This window comes from Accipiter gentilis, chromosome Z (genome assembly GCF_929443795.1).
Source record: "Accipiter gentilis chromosome Z, bAccGen1.1, whole genome shotgun sequence".
NCBI lineage: Eukaryota > Metazoa > Chordata > Aves > Accipitriformes > Accipitridae > Astur > Astur gentilis.
In genome coordinates this window covers 78,508,613-78,534,250 of record NC_064919.1, presented here as the reverse complement: position 1 = coordinate 78,534,250, position 25,638 = coordinate 78,508,613, and the positions used below count along the sequence as shown (strand labels likewise).

General features: G+C 60.4%; 1 protein-coding gene across 1 annotated transcript; it reads left to right on the top strand.

Moving 5' to 3' along the window:
* The first annotated feature begins 247 nt into the window (after positions 1 to 247).
* On the top strand, positions 248 to 24,510 carry IL11RA (interleukin 11 receptor subunit alpha). The gene is made up of 13 exons (XM_049794485.1): positions 248 to 408; positions 18,983 to 19,082; positions 19,452 to 19,512; positions 19,631 to 19,797; positions 19,987 to 20,101; positions 21,065 to 21,097; positions 21,484 to 21,647; positions 21,788 to 21,951; positions 22,068 to 22,209; positions 22,684 to 22,779; positions 22,993 to 23,092; positions 23,786 to 23,868; positions 23,965 to 24,510. Exons 2-13 carry the CDS (start codon positions 18,983 to 18,985, stop codon positions 23,979 to 23,981), a joined length of 1,242 nt encoding a protein of 413 aa, XP_049650442.1. The 5' UTR covers positions 248 to 408; the 3' UTR covers positions 23,982 to 24,510.
* The last annotated feature ends 1,128 nt before the right edge of the window (positions 24,511 to 25,638 follow it).

Sequence of the window (25,638 nt, the reverse complement as noted above, 5' to 3'; positions counted from 1 at the left end):
GGGGACACCCCCCCCCCCGGCCTCAGCGCCCCGGACGAAGCGTGGACGGCGAGACCCCGGGAGGTGGTGGTGGGGACACGACACCGTGCAGCCCGGAGGGGACCGCGCCCCCCCCCCGGGGGGGAGCGGGGACAGAGGGTGCGGAGCCGCCCCGGCTCCGGGGGGCGGCTCGCAGACAGGAAGCGTCCCGGGGCGGTAGCGGTAGATTGGCAGCGCCCTGCTCCAATGGAACGGCGGCGGCGGCCCCGGCGGCTTCGCACCGCCCGCGCTACCGGCCCCAGCCAGCCCGGCGCGGGCGCCCCGCCGCCGGCCCCGCTCCCGGTTCCCCGGTTCCCGGCTTCTTCCCGGCTTCTTTTTCCCGGCTCCGCCGAGCGCCATGGAGAGATAGCCGCGGCACCACGCAGGAAGGTAGGAAACCGTTCCCCCGTCCTCACCCCGAGAGGAACGCGGCTTCGCCGCCGCCCCGACGCCGCGGTGAGGGGCGCCCGGCTGCGGGCGGGCTACCGGCGCCGCGCAGGCAAAAGCGGCTTCCCTCCCCCCCACCCCCCCCCCACCCCCCGGCTGTTTGCGGCTCCTACGGGGAAAGCTGGGGCGGGGGGCCGGGGGGATGCGTGTGCGTGTGTCCGTGTCCGTGTCCCCTCGCGAAGTAGCTGGCAGGGATTTGCCCTCCCGCTTCCCCCCGCCTAGCCTGGGGGTACCCGGTACTGCTCCCCCTTCTCTGCCCAGCGCGCCTCCGCCTTGCCCGGAGATGCTCGGGGGATGGACGGTGTTCCCGGGGTGGGATCTCTGAGCCCCTTCCCCAGCCTCCACAGGCGCTCCCACACACACACACACACACTCCCCCACCTCCTCCGAATTTGGACACACACACACACACACACACACACCCCCGCCATCTCCGGCGGGAGTTTTCTGGAGAAAGGCTGGAACACCACCAGGCAAAGCGCCTCCCTGGCAGGGCCCCCTCTTCTCCTGGGGGGTCCGGGGAGGGAAAAGCTGCTCCCAATTACGAGAGGCGCGGAAAGAGACGCTTTCCCATGCGCGGGCACTGGCAGGGCTCTCCGCCTGCCTTACCCCTCCTTGCCCCGGGATGCTGTCTCAATCACGACTTCTCTGTCCTCTGCCAGCCCCTGCGGGTGCCCAGCCCCAGGCTGTTCCCACTGCCACCCTCGCAGCCTGGCTGTGTCACCCCCCAGGTCCCCTCCGAGCTCTGGCTCCCAGCTGGTGAAGGGTGTCAAAGGGGGCCGCGGGGCTGAGCTTGGCTCGGACATTGCTGTCAGCAAACCAAGACCCCGCTGTGACAGGGCCTGGGGGTGCCTTGGAAATCTCGTTTTCCTTGTGCCAGGTCTCTATGGGGAGAAACCCAGAGCTACAGCAACTCGTGGATGTTTGGGCATGGCAATGCCAGTGTTGGACCGACCAGCATTGGTGGCGTCGCCAGTGCCGAGCTGCCTGGGGCTGGCCGAGCGCCTCGGGTGCCGGGAGGTGCCCACTCCTTGCCGGCTGCAGCCACGTCTGGCCGCCGCGTTTGCAGGAGGAGGTGGGGTGTTTGCACTCTGCCTGTTTATAGGAGGGCAGGTCGCAGCGTGGTTACACACAAGGCTGCACAGAACCCAGCACAGGGCAGAGGACCTTCATGGGGAGCTGTAAGCTGGCCAAGGTCCCTCCTGGGGCAGAGATGGGGGCAGGACGTGGCCACAATGTCCCTCCAGCCCCCACGCACTCTCTCCTCCACCACCTTTTTTTTGGAGAGTAAAAGGGGCCGTATGTCCTCTCTGGAGGGCTTTGAAGTGACCTTGGCAGCCAAAGTTGGGCTGGAGTCAGGGGGCAGGGGCTGAGCAGTGACAGCAGGGTGGTGCGTAGGGCTGGACATCACCCGTGGTGTACAAACAGGGGATGTGGGGTGCAGTAGGGTGGTGGGGAGGGGTCCCTGGGGCATACAGCTGAAGGTGGAGGCTGCCTGCAGGAAGGTGGGAGAAGAGCAGCTAGAGTTTTGCCCTGCCTCCTGTTCCATGAACAGGAACCTCGTGGGGAGGGGAAAACTTGACTTGATTATATCTGATAAGCCACTTTTTCCCCATCCCAGAGAGCAGTCCCAGCAGCGGGGGGAGGAGGATGCTTGGCCAAGTGCGGGCCCTGTTTGTGAAGGATGAATGAATGACTCACGGCACGGCGAGTCTCCCCGCCGTCTTCATCGTGGCAGCAGCAGTGGTTCCCTTTTGCAGCTGCTGGGTTTATCAGAAGCCGTCATGCTGGGTGGGCACCCAGGCAGCCCACACCTGCATCTCCTACCCCGCAGGTATCCTGCCCCCCCCTGCCCTTCTCCCCTTGCACGCCTGGACCATCCGAAGTGGGGAAACCCCCACGGACGGTGACAGTGCGCGGCACCCTCACTTGCCATGGGCTAGCTGAGCGCTCGGTTCAAACCCTCTCTTTCCACTCTGCTCTTGTTCAAAGGCAACTCCAGACTCTTCCTGCTCATGCAGGGCTCAACCTCCCTCCAGTTTCCTGCCGAATGCGTTCCTGGAGAGCTTATTCCCCTGTGGGTTTGTGCCAACATTGTGCTTTTAGTTCAAGACCTCTTCTCCCTCTCCGGTGTTTACCCTGCTGTATTTATAACTTCCTCATTAGGTTAAACAAGTCAAAGGATTCTTGCCTCCTCTTCTCCCACGGGTTTGGCTCTGGAGGAAAACCCCTCACGAGATGCTTCCCCCAGGAGGGGGCAGGTGCCGGCTTGCGGCTCTGCTTTTCTCCCTTTGGAAAGTTTCGGCACCTCTCCCAGCTTGTTTCCCCTCTTCTTGTTCAGGCGTGGGAGAGGGTGGCAATGCCCCTGCTGAGGATGTAGCCAAGGATGGAGCTTGGATGGGACAGGAGCTCTTCCCTACGGGCGATGTGCTGGGGCCTTGCCAGCATTTGGGATGCTGATACAAAGCCAGCATCAGGAATTAGCCCTGGGATGTCTGAGGTGACTCGCTGGGATGTTTAGAGAGCTTTTGGTTTTTCTAAGTGTTCCTGTGGTTACAACAGCATCACATGTGTGAAAATCACCAAATCTCTCCGGCTGGGGATGTTGTGACCTTACGACCTGAGTTCATACCAGCAAATCTCTCTGCACCTCCTGGTGATGGTTTTCTCCTCCCATTCAGGCTGTGAAGGTGGGGAAGGGTACAGATGCCTCACAGTTGTGGTTGAGTCGTCTTCTCCAACAGCCAGATTCCCATGGACCATTTCCATGGAAAAAGGAAAATTCCTCTGGAAATTAGAAGCAGGTTTGTGGTGTCAGGGATCAGCGTGTTAATAGGAATTATCTCTCGAATCTGGCTGCTTCCCAGGTTTCTGAGTCACCCTGGCACGGGAGTAGGATGGGGTGAGCTTCAGGCTCTTTTGGACAGTCACAGCACCCGCAGCCCCTGGAGCATGTGCTGGGCGCTCCGGTACAGGCGGAGGGCTGGGCTGAAAGGTGCAATTCTTCCTTCTCTCCAGTGGTATGAGCCTGGGACATGGAAAAAACCCCTGGCAAACATCTCCTTCTCCTCTGGTGTTTGGGGTGGGGGAGGTCCAGGAGAAGAGGGACAAGAAGCCTGTCAAGACCTGATTCACCTCCATCCTACTGAGACCATGCGCTGTGGTCACCTCTGACCAGCGGAGCTTGGACTTGCTCCAGCGGGGATTGGTCTTTGCTGAAAAAGCTTACTAGGGATTTCGGAAGGGTCTGGCCAGGGGAGGGTCACATTTGCCACTTCCCTGCTCGTACACATTTCCTGAAGGTGCTTTTGGAGAAGGCAAGCAGGCTGGAGGGACCTTGGGTGAGACCTGGAGTGGTCAGAGGTGGGGCTGGTCCACAGAGGTGGCAATGGCCAGGGGACCGCAGCTAAGACGATGCATCAACCAGGAGAGGGGAGCATGCTGAAAGCATTTTGGAAATCAACCCGGGGCTCCCCAGAGGCTGCTCGGCTCTGGTCCCCTCCTCTCAATACAGAGACGGCCAAAATAGAAACAGCCTAATAAAAACAGTTACAGACCCGCAGAGATTGCCTTATAGGGAAAGGTGGAAAAGTTTAGGGCTCCTTCATCTAATGAAATCCTGATGGTGGAAGAAGGTCGTTTGAGCATCTTCTGGTTTACCCCACCTCCTAAAGTGAAAATAGGGGATGCCGAGCCTTGTTGAAAAGCCAACACTGGAGACGCACGGAAGGGAAGAGGGGATGGGAGAAGCTGCCAGCTTCAGGGGAACATCATCTCTGCGGCAGCTTGGGGAGGGTCTTCTGACTTCAGCAGAAAGGGACTGCGCCCCAGTCCTGTCCCACCTTGGGGAGCCCCGAACAGGGCTCAGGTCTGCCGCCTACCATCCTGCTGGCAGCCCTAAGGGGTGTGGATATCCCCACAGAAGAGCACGTGGGAGGCAATGAGACTGGCACAGCGTCCCTGGAGCACATCTCCGTGGGCTGGTGCGGCGATGCCCGTCCAGCTGTTTCCTTCACCTTCCTGCGCTTTGACCAGTCCCTTCCTTTGGGACTGAAAACCCCACGTGCTTCATTCTGGCCAGACCGATAGCTGCAGCTGTATCCAGGGACCTCAGCAGCCCCTCTGATGAAGGTTGGCATGTGCATCAGTGCCTCTTGAATTCAATAACACTGTGAAAGGCGTGATTCAGCCCTCGCCTTCCTGCAAAAGTAGCTAGAAAAAAACAAAAAGTGCCGTCATGCGGGGTCTCCATCATGGGCCAGCCCAGCACTGTGCTGGTGTTGCAACAGAGCTCCCAACAGCTGTGCTGTAACAGCCTTGCAAGGGTCCTCAGGGCTGGCTCGGCCGTGGTGGCCCAGCTTGGCTTTGCGAAAGCTGCTGTCACGCAGGGTGCCCGGCCCAGCTGGCATCTCCCCAGACTTTCTTGCAGGGCCAGGGCCAGTCTCCAGCCCCTGGGGAGGTCTGCAGGAGCTTTTCCTTTGCTTTCCATGAGTTTTGCCCGAGGCCTCAAGGCTTAGGAGGAGCTGGTGGACCCGACAAGCTATTGCTCCATCCTTGTCTTGCAAGGGCCAACACGCAACCCCAGGGGGGTTCCTCGGTGCTTCAGCTGTTTTTGATTTTTTTAGCTCCTGCGAGGCTCCCAGGGGGCTTTTTCGTAGCTCCCCGAGGCTGCTCCATGCCATCCTGGCTTTGAGTTTTGCAGCTTTACAGCCGGATCATGGCTGCACCCAGGGAAGAATCCCTTTTCCCTGGCCTCCCTGATGCCATGCCTGGCTCTGTTTCCCCTCTCCGGCTGGGACTGCGCCCACAGTCCTTGCACCCCGGCACCCAAAATACAGCTTGGTGCCTTGGGCTCCCTGGCTGCGATGTTCCCCCTCCCTGCAGTGCCAGGGCAGGCGGAGCACACAGCAGGCAGGATGCAGCCCCCCCAGTGCCTGCGACTGTGCAGGGAGCAGCCAGTGTGAACTCTAGAGGGGCTGATCTCTCCGAGCATCCTGTTGACACAGCTCTCGGTCTGCTGCACATCCCCATCCCTCCTTCCTAACCAGCGGCTGCAGATATGCACTGGGGTCTCTGGCAGCTCCGACAGCTGGGCGGTTTGCCCTGGAGACGCCTTGGAAGGCTTTTCTCAGCCAGCAAGGCGCTGAGGTTTGGGCTAAGAGTGGTCCGGGTGGAGGATGATGAGATGCCTGGGCTCAGATGGAGCGGCAGTGGTGCTTGTGCTGTGTCTGGGATGGGTGAAGGAGATAAGCGAGGCAAGGTCTGCGGGGAAGGTCATCTTGCTTTTCAGCCTTGGAGTGCAGCTGGAAGAATGAGACGTGTGCTGGGGCATTGTGTCCTAACTGCAGCCCCAGATGATGTCCCCATCAGACATGTCCCCAGCAGGGTGGTTCATGGTGAGCAGATCCAGCCATGCACAGAGGATTTTCTTCCTTCGGTGCCCGGAAAGTTCCCTGAGAGCTTTTTTTCACTTATTTTCCCCATCTACCAAGGGCGGAGGGACCCTGCATTAGCATTTAACCCTCCTGGGGTGCACAGGGGACCTCAGCAGTGCTGCCGGCGACGTGGCTGCTGCATCTCCACCAGCCAGCAGCGTTTCAGGGATGGCAGCAAATGCCTCTCCACCATCCCTTGCCGCAACCAGAGGAGGGTGGAGCGGAGCCGGAGGCAGCATTTGCGGCCAGGTCTATGAATTTCCAATTACCAGCTCGCCTTGCCACCGTGTGAGAGGTTCCTGCACCTAATTTTTGGTGAAACGATCCATTTTTCTCAGTAATTTAATAGCGTGGGCAGGCTGCTTGCTGACGGAGAGCCAGCAGCCAGCACCGAGGAGTCTGTGTGCCGGGCTGCCGGCCGTAACCACCTTCCCTGGGCGACGCAGGAATGCTGACCTAATAGAAAAGACATTTAAAGAGGAGTTTTGGAGTGTGGCTGGGCTCAGATTCGGCTCACACACACGGCTGCCGGCTGCAGCGGGGTCTCTCTGTGCCCCAGCAGGTCCCAGGCACCGGCATGGGCAGAGGGGACATCCCCAATGGGAGCTGAGCACCAAAGCACGAGCCCTCACGGCTGTCAGTTGGCATAGCAGCTGCTTTATTTTCTGGAAAAAAAGGCTGCTTCAGGGAGGCTGTTGCAAGTTGTGAGCTGAGGCTGGGTTCAGCGCCCGGCTGTGGCTCTCCCAGGGCTGGAAAAGCCGTGGCTTTTCGCTCTGACATTTTCCAAATGAGATGTTTTGATTTTTTTTTTTTTTAAATTTGATTTTATTCCCCACCCCAAGGTAATGTTTGGAAGCCAAATTTAGCTCGATTTAACTCAAACCATTTTAAAAAAGTAAAACCACCGAAAACTAAACAAGGCCTATCATTTAGAACAAAATGTTTTGGTTTTCATTTTCCTTTTGGCACGAAAAACACAAACTTTTTTTTTTCCATTTTCCTCTTGACCCACAAACAATTTTATTATATTTTTTTGTTCCTCCTGGTTGTTTCCCAAGACCGTGTTGTGCACTGTGGCTGGGGGACAGCAAGCCCCGGTGCTATTCCCGATGGGGCAGGGGTCCCAGAGCGGGTACTTCCCCGTGAAGGCGGGAGGGATTTTGCAAAGGCAAGCAGGAGCCGCTCTCCCCACTGCCAGCACTGACTCAGCTGAGAGCTCCTTGTGCAAAAAGGGAGGCCCCCCGGGCGTAGGGTTTGGGTTTGGGTCTGTCCTGTCTCTCCTAGGGCAGCGTGAGCCCCGGACTGAGCCTCGCTGGCACCTGGGCTGGGCACGGCCGTGCGGTGGGTGCTGTGCCCCGCTGCTGGGCATCCCCGCCGGGAAGGGCAAACTCTGGCATTGCCTTCTCTCCTTGTTTATTCAAGTTTAAAATTAATCTGACCTTCCCCGGCTCGGGCTTGTGCAAACATGGTGTGTCCCTGACTGGGGACCTCCTGCCGGCCCAAGGGGAGCCCTGTCTGTCCCCGGCTTGTGCCGTTACTGTTCCCTCTGGGGGAGGTCCCTGCTGGGACCCGGGTGCTGGGGGTGCTGGGTGATGGTGGGGCACCCACTCTTGCCGTTGGTGTGCCAGCTCCCTCCCCACAAAGGCACCTCTGGCTGTAAATCAGTGCACAGTTAATCCTGCGGTGCGAGCTGCCAGGAGGCTGGGTGCCCAGATCTGACATCTCTGGGCTGGGTGAGGGGTGGCTGCGATGCCTCCATCCCGGACAGGACCCCACGTGCCGGAGCCAGCCATCGTTCCCCCAGCCTTGACCCCCTCCATTGCCTGACGACCCAGCCCTGCGTCCTCCATCCTTTGCCAAACCTCAGCTCTCCGCTCTGCCCCAGCCTCACCGGGCTGTCAGCCTGGCAGGGAGCAGGGAAGGAATGATGGGGAGCAGCGCCGGGGCCAGCCCTGGTGCAGAAGCGAGCGCCCGACTCATCCGCCACCTGATTTTATTTTATTCCCCTCTCAGTGCCTCGCTGCATACCACAGCCGTGCTTTTTATAGCCCCCAGCTGCAGCCTCGGCGTGCTCCCGGCCAGTTCCCCGCTGTGGCCCCGCTTGCTCGGTGCCAGCAGCCCCGGCCGGCGGCGAGGCGGGGGGGGGGGGGGGGGGGGGGGGGCGGGGGGGTGGTGGACGACATCCCCGGGGTCCCCGCGGCGGTTCAGCAAGAGGAGAGCGCGGGCTGCGGAGGAAGGCAGATAATTAAACCCTAACCCGGAGCCACGCTCCCGTGCCGGCGGAGGCGTTTAAAGAGCCGCATTAGTCACCCCCGTCGCAGCCGGCGTGTGCTGTGTGCCAGGTCGGAGGCGAGCGGCGGTGGCCCGCCCCTCACCGTCCCCTCTGGTGCTGCCATGGGGTGTTTCCAGCCTGCCAGAGCCACCGGCTCCTTCCCTGAGCCAGTTTGCCAGCAGTCCCCCCTCCATCCCCAATCGCCTCCCCCCCCCCCAGGCTCTGGCGGGGTTGCGTTGCTGTGAGAGAGGTTAGAGGGAGGGTAGAGGTTCCTGCCTGCTCCCCAGGAGGGTTTTTACGAGCGCCTGGGGTTTGCCGCCACGTTTCCGCATCCTGCAGCCGTTTCCGTGGCTGGGATGCTGCGCTTTGGGGTCCGGAGCGAGGAGGAGGAGGAGAGGAGCGGAGATGCGCGGTTCTGTTGCAGGCTGCGCGCCTGGAGCATCCCTCCGTCGGGATGCGGGGTTTTGCAGAGCGGGCCGGGGGGGGGGGGGGGGGCCAGCGGGCAGAGAGCGAGCATCCTCGCTGGGAAGCAGCGGGGGGGGCCGGCGGCTCCCTCCCCATGCTTTCTCCAGACGTGATTTCACCGCCGCGGGGAGGGAGCGCGGCCAAGGGACGGTTCTTGCTCTCCCCGTCGGCACCCGGCTCGCTTGCCGGGGCATTAGTCATTTGGGCCGTGGCTGGGGACGGGGTGTGCCTGGGGTCCCCACAAGCTGGGGGGACGGGGGGCTGGATGAGCCTGCACTTTTGGGGTGCTGCCAGGGAAAAGGCCGAGGTGTGTGTGGGGGGGGCTTCTGGGCTCGCAGCCCACTGTCCCCCTTCTGGCTACCTTGGCGGGGGGGGGGGGGGGCAGAGGGCAGCAGTGAAGCCAGATGTGCGCCGGGCATCTTTGGCTGAGCAGGTGGGGCTGAACAGGGCCACCTTTGCTGGGCTGACGCCTGCAGCTGCTCCCCAACCTCATGGGGTGACTTTTCAGAGCTGGGTATGGCAGCATGGAGGCAGAGGAGATGCTGTGGGGAGGCAGCATCCCACTTTGGGGATGGATTTGGGGAGGTGTCCCAAGGAGGGGACTTGTGTGGAGGGTTGTGGCTCCCTGGAGATGAGGAAAGACTCCAAGGTGCCAGGAACCCATGCAGGACCCTGCCACGTCCCCTTGCCCTATGCGGGCACCAGGGGTGTTGGGCGCCTGGGGCTAATTTTAAACCTCGGCCAAAACACCGTCCAGTTTGTTCTGCCTCCGGCAGGGAGGCAGGGAGAGGCCAGGCAATGAAATACCGGCAGTGCTGCCATGTGGCTGCCGCCAAGCAGCCAGGGCTGGGCAGCCTTGCCTGCAGGCAGGCAGAGCAGTGGGCAGGGGAAATCAGGGAGCTGCGGGGGTGTGGAGGAAGGGTTGTGCAGGGGGGGTGGGTTTTCCAGAAGTGCCAGCTGTAATTTTAACCTGGTGTGGGTGGTTGTAGAGGGGACGCTTCCCAAATCTGCTCCCACCCGAAGGTGCTGGGCCTCACCCCGTGAGGGTTGGGATCTCACCAGTAGCACCCCAGTCCTTGGGCAAGCTGAGGGTGGCCAGGGGGGCTGTGGGAAGGGGGAGCTGCTCGTGCTGCCGGCCAGGTGCCGAGCATGCCGGGAGAGGGGAAAGCCTTGGAGACTCGTTCTGAAACAAGGCTGCCCTTTTATTCTCCTTTACGACTGCATTTTAATATCCACAAACACCCCTCCCTCCCCGGGCTGCTGCCAGCGGAGCCTGTATCGCCTGTGCTTGGCCTGCTGAGAAACCCTGGCCAAACCCTGGGCCCCAGCATGGGGAGAGCATTATTTTTCCCCCCTCATTTTTTTTAATATATGTTTTCTATAGCTCTAATTAGACGACCTTGAGCCCCAGCCAAGGCAAACACACCTGGGGGAGCCTCGCCTTAAAGACCCCATCTGCTGTGTTGGGGGCTCTGCTCCCTGCACAGCCACTGCCTGGCCCCTTTATAGGGGAGGGGACTTGTGGGGGGGGGGAGGGGGGGTAGGACCGCTCCCACGCCAAGCCACCGAGCAGCCTCTGTGGAGGAGGAGAGCCCAGCAAGGCAGCGTGGGGAGATGGTGCAGAGGCAGTGGGGGCACCCCGTGGAGCCCCGTCCCACAACAAGACCCCCGTCCAGCGTGGAGCTGAGGTATTCCCTCCCGACTGGCACTGCTGCAGTGGCACAGGGCTCTGCGTCTGCCAGGGCAGGATGCTGTGGGAGGGGGTGCTATGGGTACCAGAGACGTTTTGCTCTCCTGGGTTGGCAGCATGGGTGCATCAAGGGGTCACAGACCCCAAAACCTGTGTTCCCTGGGAGGGAGGATGCAGGGGCTCCCCATCGTGTCCGGGTGTGTGTTGGGCTGCAGGACCACCTACCCGGTGACACCCATCCAAGGACCTTTCGGGAAAGCGAGCAGGGGACATCAGTGTGCCAGGCCACCACAATGGCTTGCACTGACAGCCAAATCCATGCTGGACTGAGCCTCGGGTGCTTCTTCCCAAGACTGCTGGCTTTTTTGTGGGGCTTTTTGGCTGGGCATTTCGTCCTCCAGTTGTTTCAGGGGCCACCCCTGGTGCCCTATTGCTAGTAGGCTGAGCAGTGCTGGCACTCCCATGCCACGGTCCCATGGGTTTCACACCACATCTGTGCTTAGCCAGAGCTAAGAGAACAACTGGGGGGCTCTGCTTGCCCACATTGGGGTCCCACCTCTTCTGGGACTGGGATGCACACCCTGACAGTGTAATGTGGGCCAGGGAGGAGCAGCACCCTTGGGCAGCACCCAGCACCATGGCTTATCCTTGAGAACATTTCCTCCTCCCTTCCACATGCCGTCTCCACAGTGCTGTGCTGTGCACCACTCCATCCTCAGGGACTGATGCAGCACACCATCCCCTCCTTCGCTGCCTGCCCAAGCAGGGAGCAGGTGGCACTGAGCAGGCATCACTGCTGCAAACTGCCTTCCCGGTGCCCGGAGTGCCATTGACTGCTCCGAGGAGGAGCTCCGGCAGCTGCTTCACCCTCTCCCCCCTGGCTGGCTCTGTGGAGATACCACCTGTGAAGGGAAATACTGTGTGCTTTGGGATGCACCCCCACCCAACCGGTGCACCCAAGCACTTTGCACAAGCATCACCGTCTTGGAGCAATAGTAAATGTAGCGGCAGCTTAAAATATAAAAAGTAGGATCCAGCCTCACCAGGACCTGCTGGGTCCGTTCAGGTGATGGGTTGGGCTGGCGGGGTTGTACAGGCTGGGACGTGCCTCTGTCCCCCTCTGGCAATTGTGCCAGGTTGGAGGGTTTCCCTGTGCATGGGGGGGCTTTGGGGCACAGTGGCTGCTGGTCCTTGGTGCCTCCAGCTGGAGCCAGGGCTGTGCAGAGGGCAGTTCGAGTGTTTTGCGAAGGATTTCAGAGCTGCCTTGGCCACCAGTCAGAGCAGGCTGCAATGGGAACATTTCGAAATTCTTTTGGACGAGGAAAATTCCACGGGCAGCCCCCCTCCGGAGAAAGTTTGGGATGGCTGAAATGTTTGGAGTGAGAGGCTGCTTGCTTTTGTTTACTCTGAACTATAACGTTGGGCGGGGAGGGATGGGTTGGGGGGGAACCCAAAAGGGGAAAAAGAGACAATAGGAGCCTGTAAACAGAGCTGGCCTGGAGTGGGGCTGGGGCATCTCTCCAGCATCGTGGAAGGAGATGTGTCAGCACACTCACCGCATTGCCCTGCTTTCCCCCTGCTCGGATACGATCGCACTTAATGTTTCAGGAGAACTTGGCTGGGTTGGTTTTTTTTTTCCCCAGCAGAAAATGAGCCGGATGGTGTTTTTCCAACCTTCTCAACTTAGGCAAGGTTCAGCCCCCAGCCCCTGCCCCTGTACTGCAGCCCCCAGCCTCAGTGGTGGGCTTCTGCCCCAGCTTTTCCCTACTTCTTACCACTTCTCCACCTTTCCTTCTGGCTTGGGGGCTGCTGTCTGATTGACCTAGCATGAGGCGGGGGGCACAGATGCTGCCGCAGCAAGGTGTTTCCCCAGCCTCCATCCCGGCCATGTGCCTTGCACCCTGCTGCATCTCCTGGGCTGTCTCACTTCAGCAAAGCAGGCAGGGTTGCCTCCCAGCATGGAGAAGACAGGCCATGGTTATCCCACTGGGTGCCAGAGCCTGGCACTGGCACCCCCACATCACATATTGCTGGAGGTCTGCAACTGCCATCCTCCCCCCATGCAGGGACACTGCCAGTGGGGTGGAAAGGGTTAACGGGCCACCCTTTGGTGGTGGCTTTATTTGGCCTCCCAAGTGGCCCTTAATGACACCTGAAATCCCTCTCTGGCCCAAAAGGGATGTTGTTTTGCAAAAGGAGTGACAGCAAATTGCTAGCTGGGGGAGCGTACGGTGAGCTGTTTATTTTGGCCCGGCCGCCCTGCAGCTTTTTGGCTGACCCGGGCACCTTCGTGCCTCGGGGATGGAGCTGAGCCCGATGGCTTCCAGGCACCAGCCAGCACGGGGAGGGATGGGGAGGGAGCACTGGGCAGGGGGATGCTGTGGGGCCCCTCTCCTGGTGAAGGTTCTCAGCTCCAGGCTGGAGTTCATCAGGAGGAGCTGGGCTTGCATGGAGCGTTCACATGTATGTACATTTATATGTCTGCCCCCTAAATATATGGATGCATATGCTGTTGTATCAGCTCCAGGGCCAGCCTATGGAGGGAGTTTGTTCTGGGGGATGCAGAGGCTGCTGGGGGGTTGAAATGTCGGGGCGCAGTCTGGTACCCAGCTGCCCCATCGGGCTGGGAGCTTCGGGTTCACCAAAACCTCTGCCAGGCTGGGCTGAGCCCAGGAGCAGAAAAATATCCCAAATCCTGAAACGTTCCCGGGACAGGAAAAGCCTTTCCCACCCTGCTCTAATCACAGGGTGGCCCAGCTCCCTGCCGGCGGGTCCCACCCGTGTCCCTAGATCCGGCATGGTGGCTGTCCCCATCCAGCAACCCTGTGCCGAGGACAGTGGGGATGCAGCCCCTGCCACGACTCCATCCCTCCATCCTAAAAATAATCTCTCAGCTGTAAAGAAACCCACCGGTGCTGTAGCTGTAGCACCGGTGGGTTTCTTTACAGCCAGGAGATTATTTTTAGGAATTTCTCCAGCGCATGGCTTGGCGGGGGGGAGCATGGGGATGGGGACGGGGGCGGGGGGCCCTTCTCTCCCCCCTCCGATTGCAACGCTGCCAGCTGGCATGGTGTCGGGGCTGCTGGCTGCTAACAGAGCCCTCGCTGTTTTGGCCCTTGCTGATGCCTCTGGTTACAACCGGCAGCCAGAGACTTCTCCTTCCCGCAGGATGGAGTAGGGGAGGGCGGAAATCAGGGCATTGGGATGGGAGTTCCCAGCTGGGCTAAGAGCAGAGTCTGACCTCCACAAAGCCACCAGCATGCCGAGGTATGTGGTGGCTCCCTGGCCCCCCAACACCAGGTCCTGCTAGCAGCTGCTGGCCCCACAGAGGAGAGAGATGACCCTTGGGATATGGGAGGGGAGGCGTTGGGCTTGGCTTTGGACACCAGTGGGGCTGTGGTCAGCCGGGCATCACCAGGGGATGTCGGGGCCACGGAGGTGGGTAGGTCTGGGTTGGATGGAGATGTGCATTATACCTGGCTGTGGAGATGAACTGGTTCCCTGGGCAGCGCTGAGGTTAACCCTGTGTTTGGGCTGAGCTTGGGTTAACCCCACATTTGGGCTAACCCCGCTCCTGAGCTGTGCTGTGTTTAACCCAACATTTGGACTGCATAACCCCATGTTTGGGCTGTGCTGGGTCTAAGCCCACATTTTGGCTGAGCTGGGTTTAACCTCATTCGTGGGCTGAGCTGGATTTAAGCATGCATTTGGACTGCACTGGATTTAACCCCAAATTTGGGCTGCACTGGATTTAACCCCACTCCTGGGCTGTGTGGGGTATAATCCCATGTTTAAGCTGCCCTGAGTTAAGCCCCACGCTGGGACTGTACTGGGCTTAGCCCCACGTTCAGGTTGCACGCAGGGTTTATTGGACTGCACTGGCCTCACAGGGAAAGGCTACAACTGGTTTTACTGGTTTAACTGGGATAATTCCAGTGTGCTGGGATTGCACTGGCTGCTCAGATCAGCCTGGCATAGTGCCCACCCCCCAGTATGGGGGCCCATGGGTGCTCAGCACCCCACTGAAGTGGTGCAGAGAATAGCAGCCCTTTTTGAGGTTCCCCAAGGCACCAGAAGGGGCTGGGGACAGCAAGCGGGGTTCTCCTCCTTGGCCTTGGGGAGCATTACCCTGGCAGTGCCCAAGGTGGGTGAGGAGTTGTCCCGAGGTGCTCCTCGTGGTCCTGGGGATGGTGAATGGCCCAGGTGGCCCTGGAGATGGTGGAGGACATGCTTCCCTCCCTGCCAGCACCCACTGCTGGGCTTTCTCCGGTCACCCAGCATCTGGGAGGCTGACAGCTGTGTTTAGGGGACAGGCATGGCTGGTTGCGGGGGACCATCCCAGCAGCAGAGTTGAGGCTCCCCCTGCCCCGAAGTTGCATATTGACACAATGATGATGGAGGTCACCGATGATGCAGGGGTGGGATGCTGCCAGGTTTCTGGGCAGATCAGTGGCCACGGGGATGGACGCAGGCCACACTGTGGCTTCTCAGAGTGGGGCAAGGCACTTCTGTGGGGCTGCCAGGAGGAGAGGGGGTTAGTAGGGCACTGTGCTCCCAACCCTGCAGGAAAGCAAGAACAGGGGAATTCCTGCTGCTTCAGAACGCCACTGCCCTTGCCCAAAGGCAGGGTTTCCCACAGTGGGCACTGACAGAGAGGAGGGTCTGGGGTGCAGGGCCAGGGATGCTCCTCCAGCTCAGGGGCAGGAGTACAGTGTGATGCCATCTCTAGGGCATTAAGAGCCAGACGATGTCAGGCATCACCCATTGCAGAGTGGCTTTTTGCAGGTGGGTGACTGAAGCAGTGCCCAGCACGCAGCAGGCAGAGCTGCCCAGTGCTCTTGGGTTGTTTTATTTGCCACATCTCTATTGCAGCGAAGCTGCCCCGGACCACTGGGGAGAAGTTAGGAGGCACCCCAGCTTTCTATGCTCAGTGGGGAGCATCCTGTGCCTCCCCGCTGCCATCTTCAGCCCTGCGGCATGGTATCATCTGCTTGTGTGTTTCCACCCACCACCCCCAGCTCTGCATGCTGCTCATTCTCTTTGAAAAGCAACTTCAAATGAAGCAAAGAAAAAAAGAAAAAAAAAAAAACATCAAAAAAACAAAACCCACTGTCTTTCAAAGCGCTGAGCGCAATGGAAAGTTAGCCTCCCCGAGGAATCTGTGCTGGGCTTTGCCAGGCCATGGTGGGGCATGGCACAGAGCGGCTGTGCCGGGCGGGACTGTCACACCCCACGTGGGCATCAGTGCCGGTGCACATGGCTGTGATTTTGGGGGATGTTTTGGCTCACAGTGTTTCAGTTTGGATGTAGGAATGGGCTCACAGCAAGATTACTCCCCACAGCTCCCCAAAACTTTTGGATGGGCTCAAATGATGCCCAGTGGAACAGCAGGATTGGTGCAGGATGGAGAGTGGCACCTTGCATTTCTGGCTTACGTCCACGGGTGTGCCACGCACAGCCTGGTCACCCTGGCCGTGGCGGTGACGAGAGCATCCCATGCCAAGGGAGCAGAGTCCAGCACCACTGCCCTCCCTGCAGGGGCCAAGCCACAGCCCCAGACTGGGTGAGTCCCTCTGCCCCGGCTGTGGCCGCAGCAGGTCACCCAGCCCCAGGCGGGCAGCAGATGCCTCTTGGGCTGGGATTAGCATGTGGGAAGGAAGAAAAGCTCCGATTGTTCCTTCTGTCCCGGCTCGGCTCCAGGACTGCTGTGCTGGGACTCCCTGTCCCTGGGATGTGTCACTGCTGGTGCAAGCATAGAGGGATGCTTTCTCCGCCTGTGTGCCCGTCCATGGGACTGCAGAGCTGCTAAGGAAGGTGGCCTGGCAAAGCACGTGCATGTGCATTCATTTGCACGCCTGTTTTCCCCTCGGTGGGTGAGTTTGGTTGCAGAAAGTACAGGGATCCTTTCTGGGCAGGCTGTTTCGCAGCACTGCCTGGCCCGGAGCGCCTGGCCCCCTGCCACACCGCTGCACCCGGGGCATGCGAGGGCTCCGGGTCTTCCCCTGCTCTGCGGCTCCTTCTCCTTTTGTTTGTGGCCTTTGGGCAGGCAAGGAAGGGCTTGCCCTGTTTATTTTCTCTGTGGTGATGCTCAGTCGTGGCTAGGTTTTGGCAATGCTCAGGCGGGTCATTTACTAAGACAATGTGTGTGTCTAGGGGGGCTCAGTGCTGCCTTCCCCTATGCAGGGGTGGGCAGCTGCCCAAAAGAGCCTATCCAAGGCAGGGGAGATCATGGGGTGCTGGGGTGAGGATGGGGAGTGCTGGGGGGGGCCTGGGACAGAGGGTGCTGAAGGGTGGGAGGGTGCAGGGTGGCCCTCAGGGTGAGCAGTGTGGGACCACTGGGAGGTCGCGGTGGAGATCAGGGGTTGGGATGCGGCTGGGGATGGGGTCTGCAGAAATGCCCTCTGCCACCACATAGGGGTCTGGGGTGCCTCTGGGTCTGTTGGCAATACCACCTGCAGCCAGGCTGGCCAGGCAGGGCTTATTCCATTCCCCGGGGACATTAGCAGCAGCTGGCTGCAAATTGTGCCATGCCTCCTTGCAATTCCCTTGTCCATGCAGGGAAAGATGCCTTTCAGCATTGTGGCTGCAGGGTCATTTTTCCAGACTGGCCTTGAACCGGTCAGCGGCCCTGAGACCTAGCAAACTCATGTCAGCAATGAGCCAGCGTCCAGAGCATATCCCCCTGACACAGAGCGGCACAGTGGGTGATGGGTGCAGCAGCTCTGCCTTCACCCTCTGCAGCATTTGGACAAAAACCCAGGGCGGTTGGGAGAAGTGATTTTATTTTAAAACTATTTTTCTCTCTCCACACCAATATACACTCCCCCTTCTCCCTGACCCCACCACCCCCAGCACCATCCTCTTAACTCTGGCCCACATGGTGTTTGGAGTTATTTTCAGTTGCTCCTTTTAAATGTATTTTAACTTTTTTTTTTTTTTTCTTTTTCCATTGCCAAAATATTTTACTTTCAGGTCGAATGTTCCCAGTTAGTTACCAGCATAGTTTTGGCAGGGACCTTTTAACTGATGTTTCTTGGGAATGTTTCTACGGGTTGTTTGGTAGGAAAAGCTTATGACAGTCTCATGAAATTATTTACATTTAGGGCTTGTGTTTGAGGCTGCCTCACATGTTCAGGACAGGGTTGATGCGGGGTGCCACATGTCTTCCCCCCTGCACTCACTGGGTTGCAGCACACTGCCTTGTAGCTCTTATTTCCTTTGCCACGCGGTTTGGTCTGTGGCCACAGGCACCTGCCCACAGGAGAGGAAGAGGCAGCTGCTCTGGGGTACCTTTGCAGGGCTGGAGCATCCCTCCTTGGAGCCCCTCGGCTGTTGAACCCCGTGTGACTCAGGGTGTCATGGGTGTACACCCACAAGCTTGCAGCCTGTGCTTGGGATGGGCAGGGAGCTCGCTGCCTCCTGTGGCCTCACACCCTGCCCGCCTGCAGCCAGGAGCAGAGCCTGACAATATGGATGTAAATAAACAGGCCTGCCCACTTGTGAGGGGTGGGCAGGGGGCTCTTCCAGGGAGAAAAGACTCAGCTGTCTGTGCCTGCTGGGGGCAGGCAGGGCTGGCTGATAGGGACAGTGTGATGCTGCTGATACGGATGGCATTGTGCTGGTCAGGATGGATACCCTGAGGTGATGCTGGCTGGCACAGACAGGGTGATGCTGGCTGGTACATGCAGAATGATGCAGGCTGGGACTGATACCTCAGGGCAATGCTGGCTGCTATGGACAGGGTAATGTTGGCTGGGTAGGACAGGGAGATGCTGGCTGATACGTGCAGAACAATGTATGCTGGGATGGACACCTCGGGGTGATGCTGGCTGTGATGGACAGGGTGATGCTGGCTGGCATAGACAGGGTGGTGATGGCTGTGCTATGGTGGGGAGACCCCAGTCTGTGGCTGGGGTTGACCCATGAGGAGTTGGGTGCACATCCCTGACTCAGCATCCCCCTCACTTCTCACCTCAGACCCACTGGTGATCTCCAAGTGGGAGGATGGAATTTCAGGGCTGTTGTCCCTGGGTCCAGAGACCCCAAATGGCCTGGAAGGGCACAGACCTGCACGGACCAGCCCTGAAGAGGGTGCAGGGATGGGTAGTGACATGGGACCCCCAGCCAGCCTCACTCACAGTACGGTCTGAGCTCTCACATAGCTGCTCTCCCTGGCTGTGTGAGCCTGTCCAGATCTAACTGCTATCTCCTGCCATGTAAATACAGGCCAGAATTTCTCCTGGGTCCCTTCCTGCTCCAGCAGGTCCTGTCCAGACTGGCGCAGGTCTCTGGACCACCCTGGGGCTGGAAGCCAGCCAGGGCTTCTGGCACAGGATTGCAATGGCAAAGAGCCCTTAATCCTGCTAACCCGCACAGCCCTGAGCTCCTGGTCAGTGTTTGCCCTTTGCGTCCACCCTCCAGGCATGGGGACTTCTTGGCAGTCAGGGACCAGCTGTGACAGTGGCACAGACCCTGCCAGCTGTCCTGGCTGGGGTCCCGGTGGTACGGTCCCTGTGATGTCCCTGGCAGGGTGGGGCAAGACAAGAGGAAGATGTGGGGTCTGTGGTCCTGCAGGGATGCTCTGAGCTGTGGATGCTGCTGGCCACCCCATTGCAGGGGATAACACCCTCTTCCTCCCCACTCTGCCTCCTCCAGATGCACAGTCCCATCCCAGGCCTGGGCAGGGTGATGGTGTTCCTCGCGGCAGCTCTGGCATCAGCCTCCCTTGCTGTCCCTGAGGACAGAGAAGAAGAAGGTGAGCCCTGCCTCACCCCCCCCCCCCCCCCTTCCCAGCCCCCCATGTCCGAGGTATGGAGACCCTGAGGGCACCCCATTCCCCCCAGGCAGGCACAGACCTACCAGAGTCAAGGTGTACGCAAAATGCAGCCCTGTGGCAAGGGGTGTCCTCTGGCCAGCACCCCCCTGCAGCTGCCCATTGCCCAGCCCCGACTGGGACCAGTCCTTCCCAGTCCCCCCTGGTGGTACCTGCATGAAGCAAGACCCCAGAGCCAACACCCAGGTCCCCAGGGGGGTACAGCCCCAGGCTGCCCACCTTGACCCCTAGCCCTGGCATGGGGTGGCACGGCATGCTAACACCCATCTGGGGATATGTGTGTCCCTCCAGGTGTGCAGTACGGACAGGTGGGGACAGATGTGACCCTGTCGTGCGCCGGTGCCCATGCCGGGTAGGTCTTTTCCATGCACAGCAGGGGATTTATCCGATGGGATGGTTTACAGGGTGGGCCTGGGGCGATCCTGCCATCCTTGTCCTCCAACGTCACCTGCCTGGTCTCTCCTTCCCAGCTCGTCGGTGCAATGGAGACGGGCAGGTGCCGCGGCGCTGCCGGAGGGCTCAGCCATCTGGCAGGGAGCCCTGGTGCTGCCGCATGCCAGCTTGGCCACCGCAGGAACCTACAGCTGCCACGGCGAGGACGGTGGCCTCCTGCATGCCGTGTCACTGCAGCTGGGGTGTGAGTAGCATGTCTGCGGGCTGGGGTACGGGGAGGTATGCGGCCCCACTGGCATGGGCCAGCAGTGCACTCACCCCTGGCAGGGGCTTGCCAAGAAGGGACTTTACCGTGACGCAGGGGTCCCTGCGTGCCGGCTGGGCTGCAGGACAGGGAACCCGTGGCTGACTGTCACTTCCCCCTGGATCCCAGACCTGCCGGGAGTCCCCTTTGTGTCCTGCAGAGCGTCTGACTACGAGAATTTCTCCTGCTCATGGACCTCCAGTGTGGAGACCTTCCTTCCTACCAGATATATCACCACCTACAGGTGATATAACCCTACAGGGCACGGGCGGGGGGTTTATGGGGTAAGCCCTGGGTCCCGGCCAAGGATAACCGCCAAATCCCGCTGGCCATCTGACCCACGCCCTGGGTTCACCTCGTGCCCCAAGGACCATGCTGCACCCTGGAGCAGGTCATGTTTTGGGGTGAGCAGACACCAAGCATTTGCTTGCTCCAAGGGGGGCCACCCAGCAGCATTGAGGGGCTGGCACAGGCAGGGTCCCTCCCTCCCGATGGCTCTGCCAGCTCCAAAGGACCTATAAGAGAGAAGCAGGTCATCTGCAAGCCGCTGAGTGCTTCGGCGTGCTTTGGGATGAAAGGAGCCCTGACAGCATCACTGCTTCTAATTATCCCAGCAGGCCAAATTAGCGGGCTGCTTTGAAGTCAGCTGGAGCTCATAAAGCACAGCCAAGCTGAAAGCTGCAGGAGGAGGGGGGAGGCGGAGGCGGAGGCGGAGGTTGGGTTGGGTTGGGTTGGGTTGGGTTGGGTTGGGTTGGGTTGGGTTGGGTTGGGTTGGGTTGGATTGGTGGGGAGGGGACTGTGTGGAGCATCAGGGGCTTGGGGGGAAGCAGGGGGCTTAGGAGGGCCGTAGGGGAAGGGGGAAGCTAGTTACCTGGGAGCTGCTTTTATCACTGTTCCCATACCTTTGCTGCTGCTGCGTGATGAAACCCCAGGCAGGGGAGGGGGTCCTCTGGGGAAGACCTTCCTGGGCACCCCAGTGTCTTGTCCCCCTGGGACCCCCAGCTCCTGCTGCCAGGCTGCTCACTGGCAGGGCTGGGCACTGTTTTATTTCTGTCCCTTGTGCTGTGTCACTTTGTGCATCAGTGTGTGAGTGTGGGGGCTGCTCAGCAGTGCAGAGACCCCTGTCCCTCCTCTGGGTCATGGTGGAGTTGGCTTCATGCTGTCCCCTCATCCTCACCGTCTGCTTTTCCGTTTCTCTCCGTGGCAGGAAGAAATCGCTGACGGGTGAAGAGAAGCGGAGGTAGGACTGACTCCCACCCCAGTCCTGCTTCCTTCAGACTGGCCCCCAACCCGAAGGTTCTGCCACTGTCCTCAGCAGGGTTGCCAAAGTGAGGGCTGGGGGTGCCCATGGGGGACCCAGCTACCCAGACCTGGTAGAAGGGTTTGCCCCAGGGAGGGACCTTCCCAGGAGGGACTGTGGGGCTAGGGTGGGGGTCCCTTCAGTCATGCCCGGAGGGACATGCCAGACTCTGGAGGGGTGATGGCAGCTGAGCTGTAGCAGGAGCTGCCTCCTCCACCAGGCTCTTGGCATGGGGGTCTCCCTGCATGGCACCTCCTTGGCAGCACCAGGAAACTATGCGTGGCAGATGGGGGAGACATCTCACCACCTTGCCTCCCCATCTGCAGGAACAAGAATGGTCACATGGGGCCGTGCCTGCAGGATCCATCCCGCCCTGGCACCTGCACTGTCCATGGGTCAGAGTTCTGGAGCTCCTACCGCCTGAACATCACCGAGGTGAACCCCCTGGGCTCCAGCTTCCGCCTCCTCGACATCACCATGCAAGCCATCAGTGAGTCCCCATCCATCCATCTGTCCGGCCCAGTGTCTGTTCATCCCACAGGCATCCAGTCCTGGGCAGCAGCGAGGACCCCAACACCCCTATGCATAGCAGTCCGGTGTGACAAGGGCTCCCTGTCCTCTCCCATGCAGTTAAGCCGGACCCTCCAGAGGGCTTGGTGGTGGAGCCCATCCCCCTGGCCCCGCGGCGGCTCCATGTGAGCTGGAAGTACCCTTCCTCCTGGCCCAAGGAACCCCACTTCCAGCTCAGGTTTCGGCTCCAGTACCGGCCTGTCATCCACCGCTCCTGGTCTGTGGTAAGTGGTGGGTGAGGAAAGGCAAAGCCCGTGTGGGAGTGGGGTGGGCACGAGGGCCAGGGAGGGCAGAGAGGGGTGCACTCTCCTGCCCCACAGCTCCCCTCTGCCCGGCGCAGGTGGAGACGGTGAACCTCTCCGAGGTGATCACAGATGCCTTTGCTGGGCTGGAGCACGTGGTCCAAGTCAGCGCCAAGGATTTCCTGGATGCGGGGAACTGGAGCGAGTGGAGCGCCGAGGCCCGGGCGACACCGGTCAGAGGTGCGAGGGGGACAGGCTGAAGCCCCCAGCATCCCTACCAGGTTGTGCCATCCCTCCCCAAAGCCCCTCCAGCACCCCGGGCTGCCCTTCTCCAGCCCCTTCCTCATGGCACCTATTCCCACAAATATCACCCAGAGCAAGCCCCAGGTCCTTGTGTCCCTTAAAGTTGACCCCAAAAGCTGGTCCTTTGCACCATCCAAAAACTGGCCCCACGGTGGGAGACAGAGCTGCAAGGGGGCAAACCATCTCCGAGCCACATGGCAGGCTGCAGCCGTGCTGCTGCCATTTGGGGATTGCTCCCCACAACCTCGGGGCAGAGCGGGGCTCCCATAGCACTGCTAGCACCCCAGCGGCACCCTTGGGCTTGTGAGACCCCTGGGGCACAAGGACAACCTTCTTTGCTCCTCTCTGTGGGTCCCTGGGGTGCTGCCCATGATTTTGGGTGAGTGATTCCTGTCTCCCCTGTCCTTCCAGACCCAGCCACTGTGGCAAGTGAAGAAACCACTACAGACACCAGCCTGGAGAGCCTGGCCGAGGAGCCCTCCCAGGCTCCCAACCCTGAGCCCATCAGTGAGTAGAGCTGGAGGTGGTGGGCAGGAGTGGGGACTGCCTGCAGGCTGCTGCCTGCCTCAGCACACACGTGGCTGAGAGTGATAGGAGGGGTCTCTTCCCCCATGCCTGTGTGTGGCTGGGGTGCTGGGGTGCCCAGAAGCTTGCAATAGGGTCCCTCGGGTGCCCAGGGGCTGTGGCATTCCCTCGGCCATGATAGTCTCTCTGCCCCAGACCACAGTGACCCCCTGGAGAAGACAGCCGTCCTGGTGTCCCTTGGGATCTTTGCCTTCTTTGTCCTGGCTGCTGTTCTTGTCATCACCATCCTCATCTGGTAGGTTGGGTCTTGAGAGGGAGGGGCCTGCATGATTGCTATTCCCATCCCACTCTGGCCCCTGAACCCTCACCATGGAGTGTCCCTTGTCCCTGCAGCCCTTCTCTGGTCCCTGCCCAAACAGACTTGATGGCAGCCCCATCCCCTTATGATGCCTTATCCCCTTGCACCCCTACCACATCAATGCCTCTACCCAGCACACCCCACTGGCTGCAGTACTGCCCAGCCTGCCTAGGGTCTTTCTGATGAGCCCACATCCATGGGAGGTTTCTCTGTATCCCCCAAAGATGCTTCTGCTACTAACTTTTCCCCAAATGCTCCTGCCTCACTCATGCTCCAGAGTCAGTCCAGAGACCCCTCCATATGCCTTTGCCCCCGGGAGTCCTGCTTGTGGCCACTGCCTGCTGGTCCTGTCCCTGGGTCCCCTCTCATCCTGCCATGGCTGGGCTCTCCCTGCCATGCTGTGGCTGCTGTTGGTCCCTGTCCCCATCCCAGCCCTGCTCTGTCTCATGACCGGCTCCTGCTGTAGCCCTGGAGCTGACCTGCTGGAGTAGCTGGGCACAGCTGGGCACAGCTGAATGGGGATGCAGAGTGGGCTTGCTAGGGATGCAGAGCAGGATCACCAGGGATGCTGGCAGTGCTGGTGCCTGCGGTCCTGCTTGGGGTCCTCAGCCACCATTGCTTTGTCCCCAGGCTCCGGGTGAGGAAACATGGCAAGGACAAGACCAAACCCCACAACTTCTTGGTTGCTGCCACCCACTTGAAGGCACTGCCAAGTGAGTCGGGATGCAGGGGGGTAATGAGAGGAATGGGGGGGGGGGGGGGGGGGGAAGTCAGTGCCCTCCCTGACCCCCTGCCTTCTCTCTTGGCAGAGGCCCAGATCCTGTAGTGAGCCCTGGCTGATCCCCGTTCCCTGCACCCGCTCACCCACGTGTGGGGCTTGATGCCACTGCTGGCACCCAAGGACCCCACTCCTCCTGGGTCGCCCCATGACCGTGGACATTGCTGGAGCTACCAGCACCCTGGGTGTGCAGGATGAACCCTAAGGAGAGAGGCTCTGCTCCCAGGAGCTTTGGGCTGTCCGTGCCTGCCAGGAGCCGGCTGGAGGTACCTCGGACTCAAGGCGACAAGCCAGACCCACCACCCGGCGCTGCTGAACACATGGGGATGATGATGCTGAGCCAGGCCCACTTCACTGCCTAGTGTCAAGGGGGACCATGGGTGCATGCTTCTGGGGGTGCCGGGCATCAGTGGGCAGGGGATGCTGAGCCCTACCCGTCACCCCCCACCAGCCACCAGCAGGCAGAAAGGACCCCCTTACCCCATCCCTCTGCCCCTCTGCCCCTCTGCCCCACGCTGTGGCTGGATGAAGCAATGATGCCAATAAAGGGGATAGCGTTGGCACTGCCCAGGCAAGACCCCCTTGCAGATGGTGCTGGGCCAGGGAAGAGGCAGGTGAGTGGCACCGGGTGAGATGCCAGCTTGGGGATGGTCCTTGCAGGACATGCACAGGCAGCAGGGCTGGTCTCCAAACAGGTCAGCCCCCTTCCCAGGCACCTGGAGGGGCTGAGAGAGACCCTTGCCCGGGCCAGCCCTTGCTGAGTGCCAGAAGAGGATGCAGGCAGCTGCCTGCGACATCTCCCCTGACCTCGCCAGCCTGGCAGCAGGGACAGGACCCTCTGCACAACCCCCCTCACTCAGCATGTGGCCCCCTCCCCGCACCTCTACCCGGCCCCTCTAATGGTTTCCATGTGTTGGCACCTCCTGACCCGGTGCTCAGCGCCAGCAGCCCGATGAGATCCAGATGGGGCTGGGTGGAAATTCAGGCAGCGGTGGTGTGGGGAGTGCAGGGAGCAGAGCCAATGCGGGGTGGGTTCCTGCGCCCACCCTGCCAGGGAGATGTGGTACTCCCGGCTGGGCCCTGGGCCTGCCCTTGAATCTGGGGTGCGGAGAGAGCCCGGAGGAGGGAGACCTCCTGAGAGGGTGCTCGTGGGGACTGGGTTGGAGGGGACTGGGGCAGGGCTGTGCCTTTTGCAATGGCTTGTGATCCCATGGACCCCCCTGCCCTTGCTGGCTGCCCCTGTGCTCCCACCCAGTGTGCGGGGTCATGGGGACTGCCCGTGCTGGTGCTTGGCTCTGTGGGGTCCCAGCCCCTTGCTGCCCCTGGTGAGCACACTCACCCTGGATGGGGGAGATGGGGGCCAGCCCTCCATTTACAGTGTTCTACTGGGGTGGCATCATCCTTGGACAGAAAAGGGCTCTCCATGGAGCAAGTAAGGCAGGTCACCAAGCTGGGGAGGTATAAGGGGCCAGATCCTGCCTGGGCTTCTGGGCCCAACAGCCACATCCCCTCTCCCAGGTGCATCCCAGAACTTGCCAGCTCCAGCTATGTCATGCTGCCATCACCTGCTGGACTCTTGTCCCCAGCATCCAAACCAGCCAGCACCCTTTCTGATGTGTCATGGTCACCCTTTTCTCCCCTCAGTCCCCAGCATGGCTTGGAAATCTGCTCTTACCACCACCAGATCCCACTCCGATGCCACTAT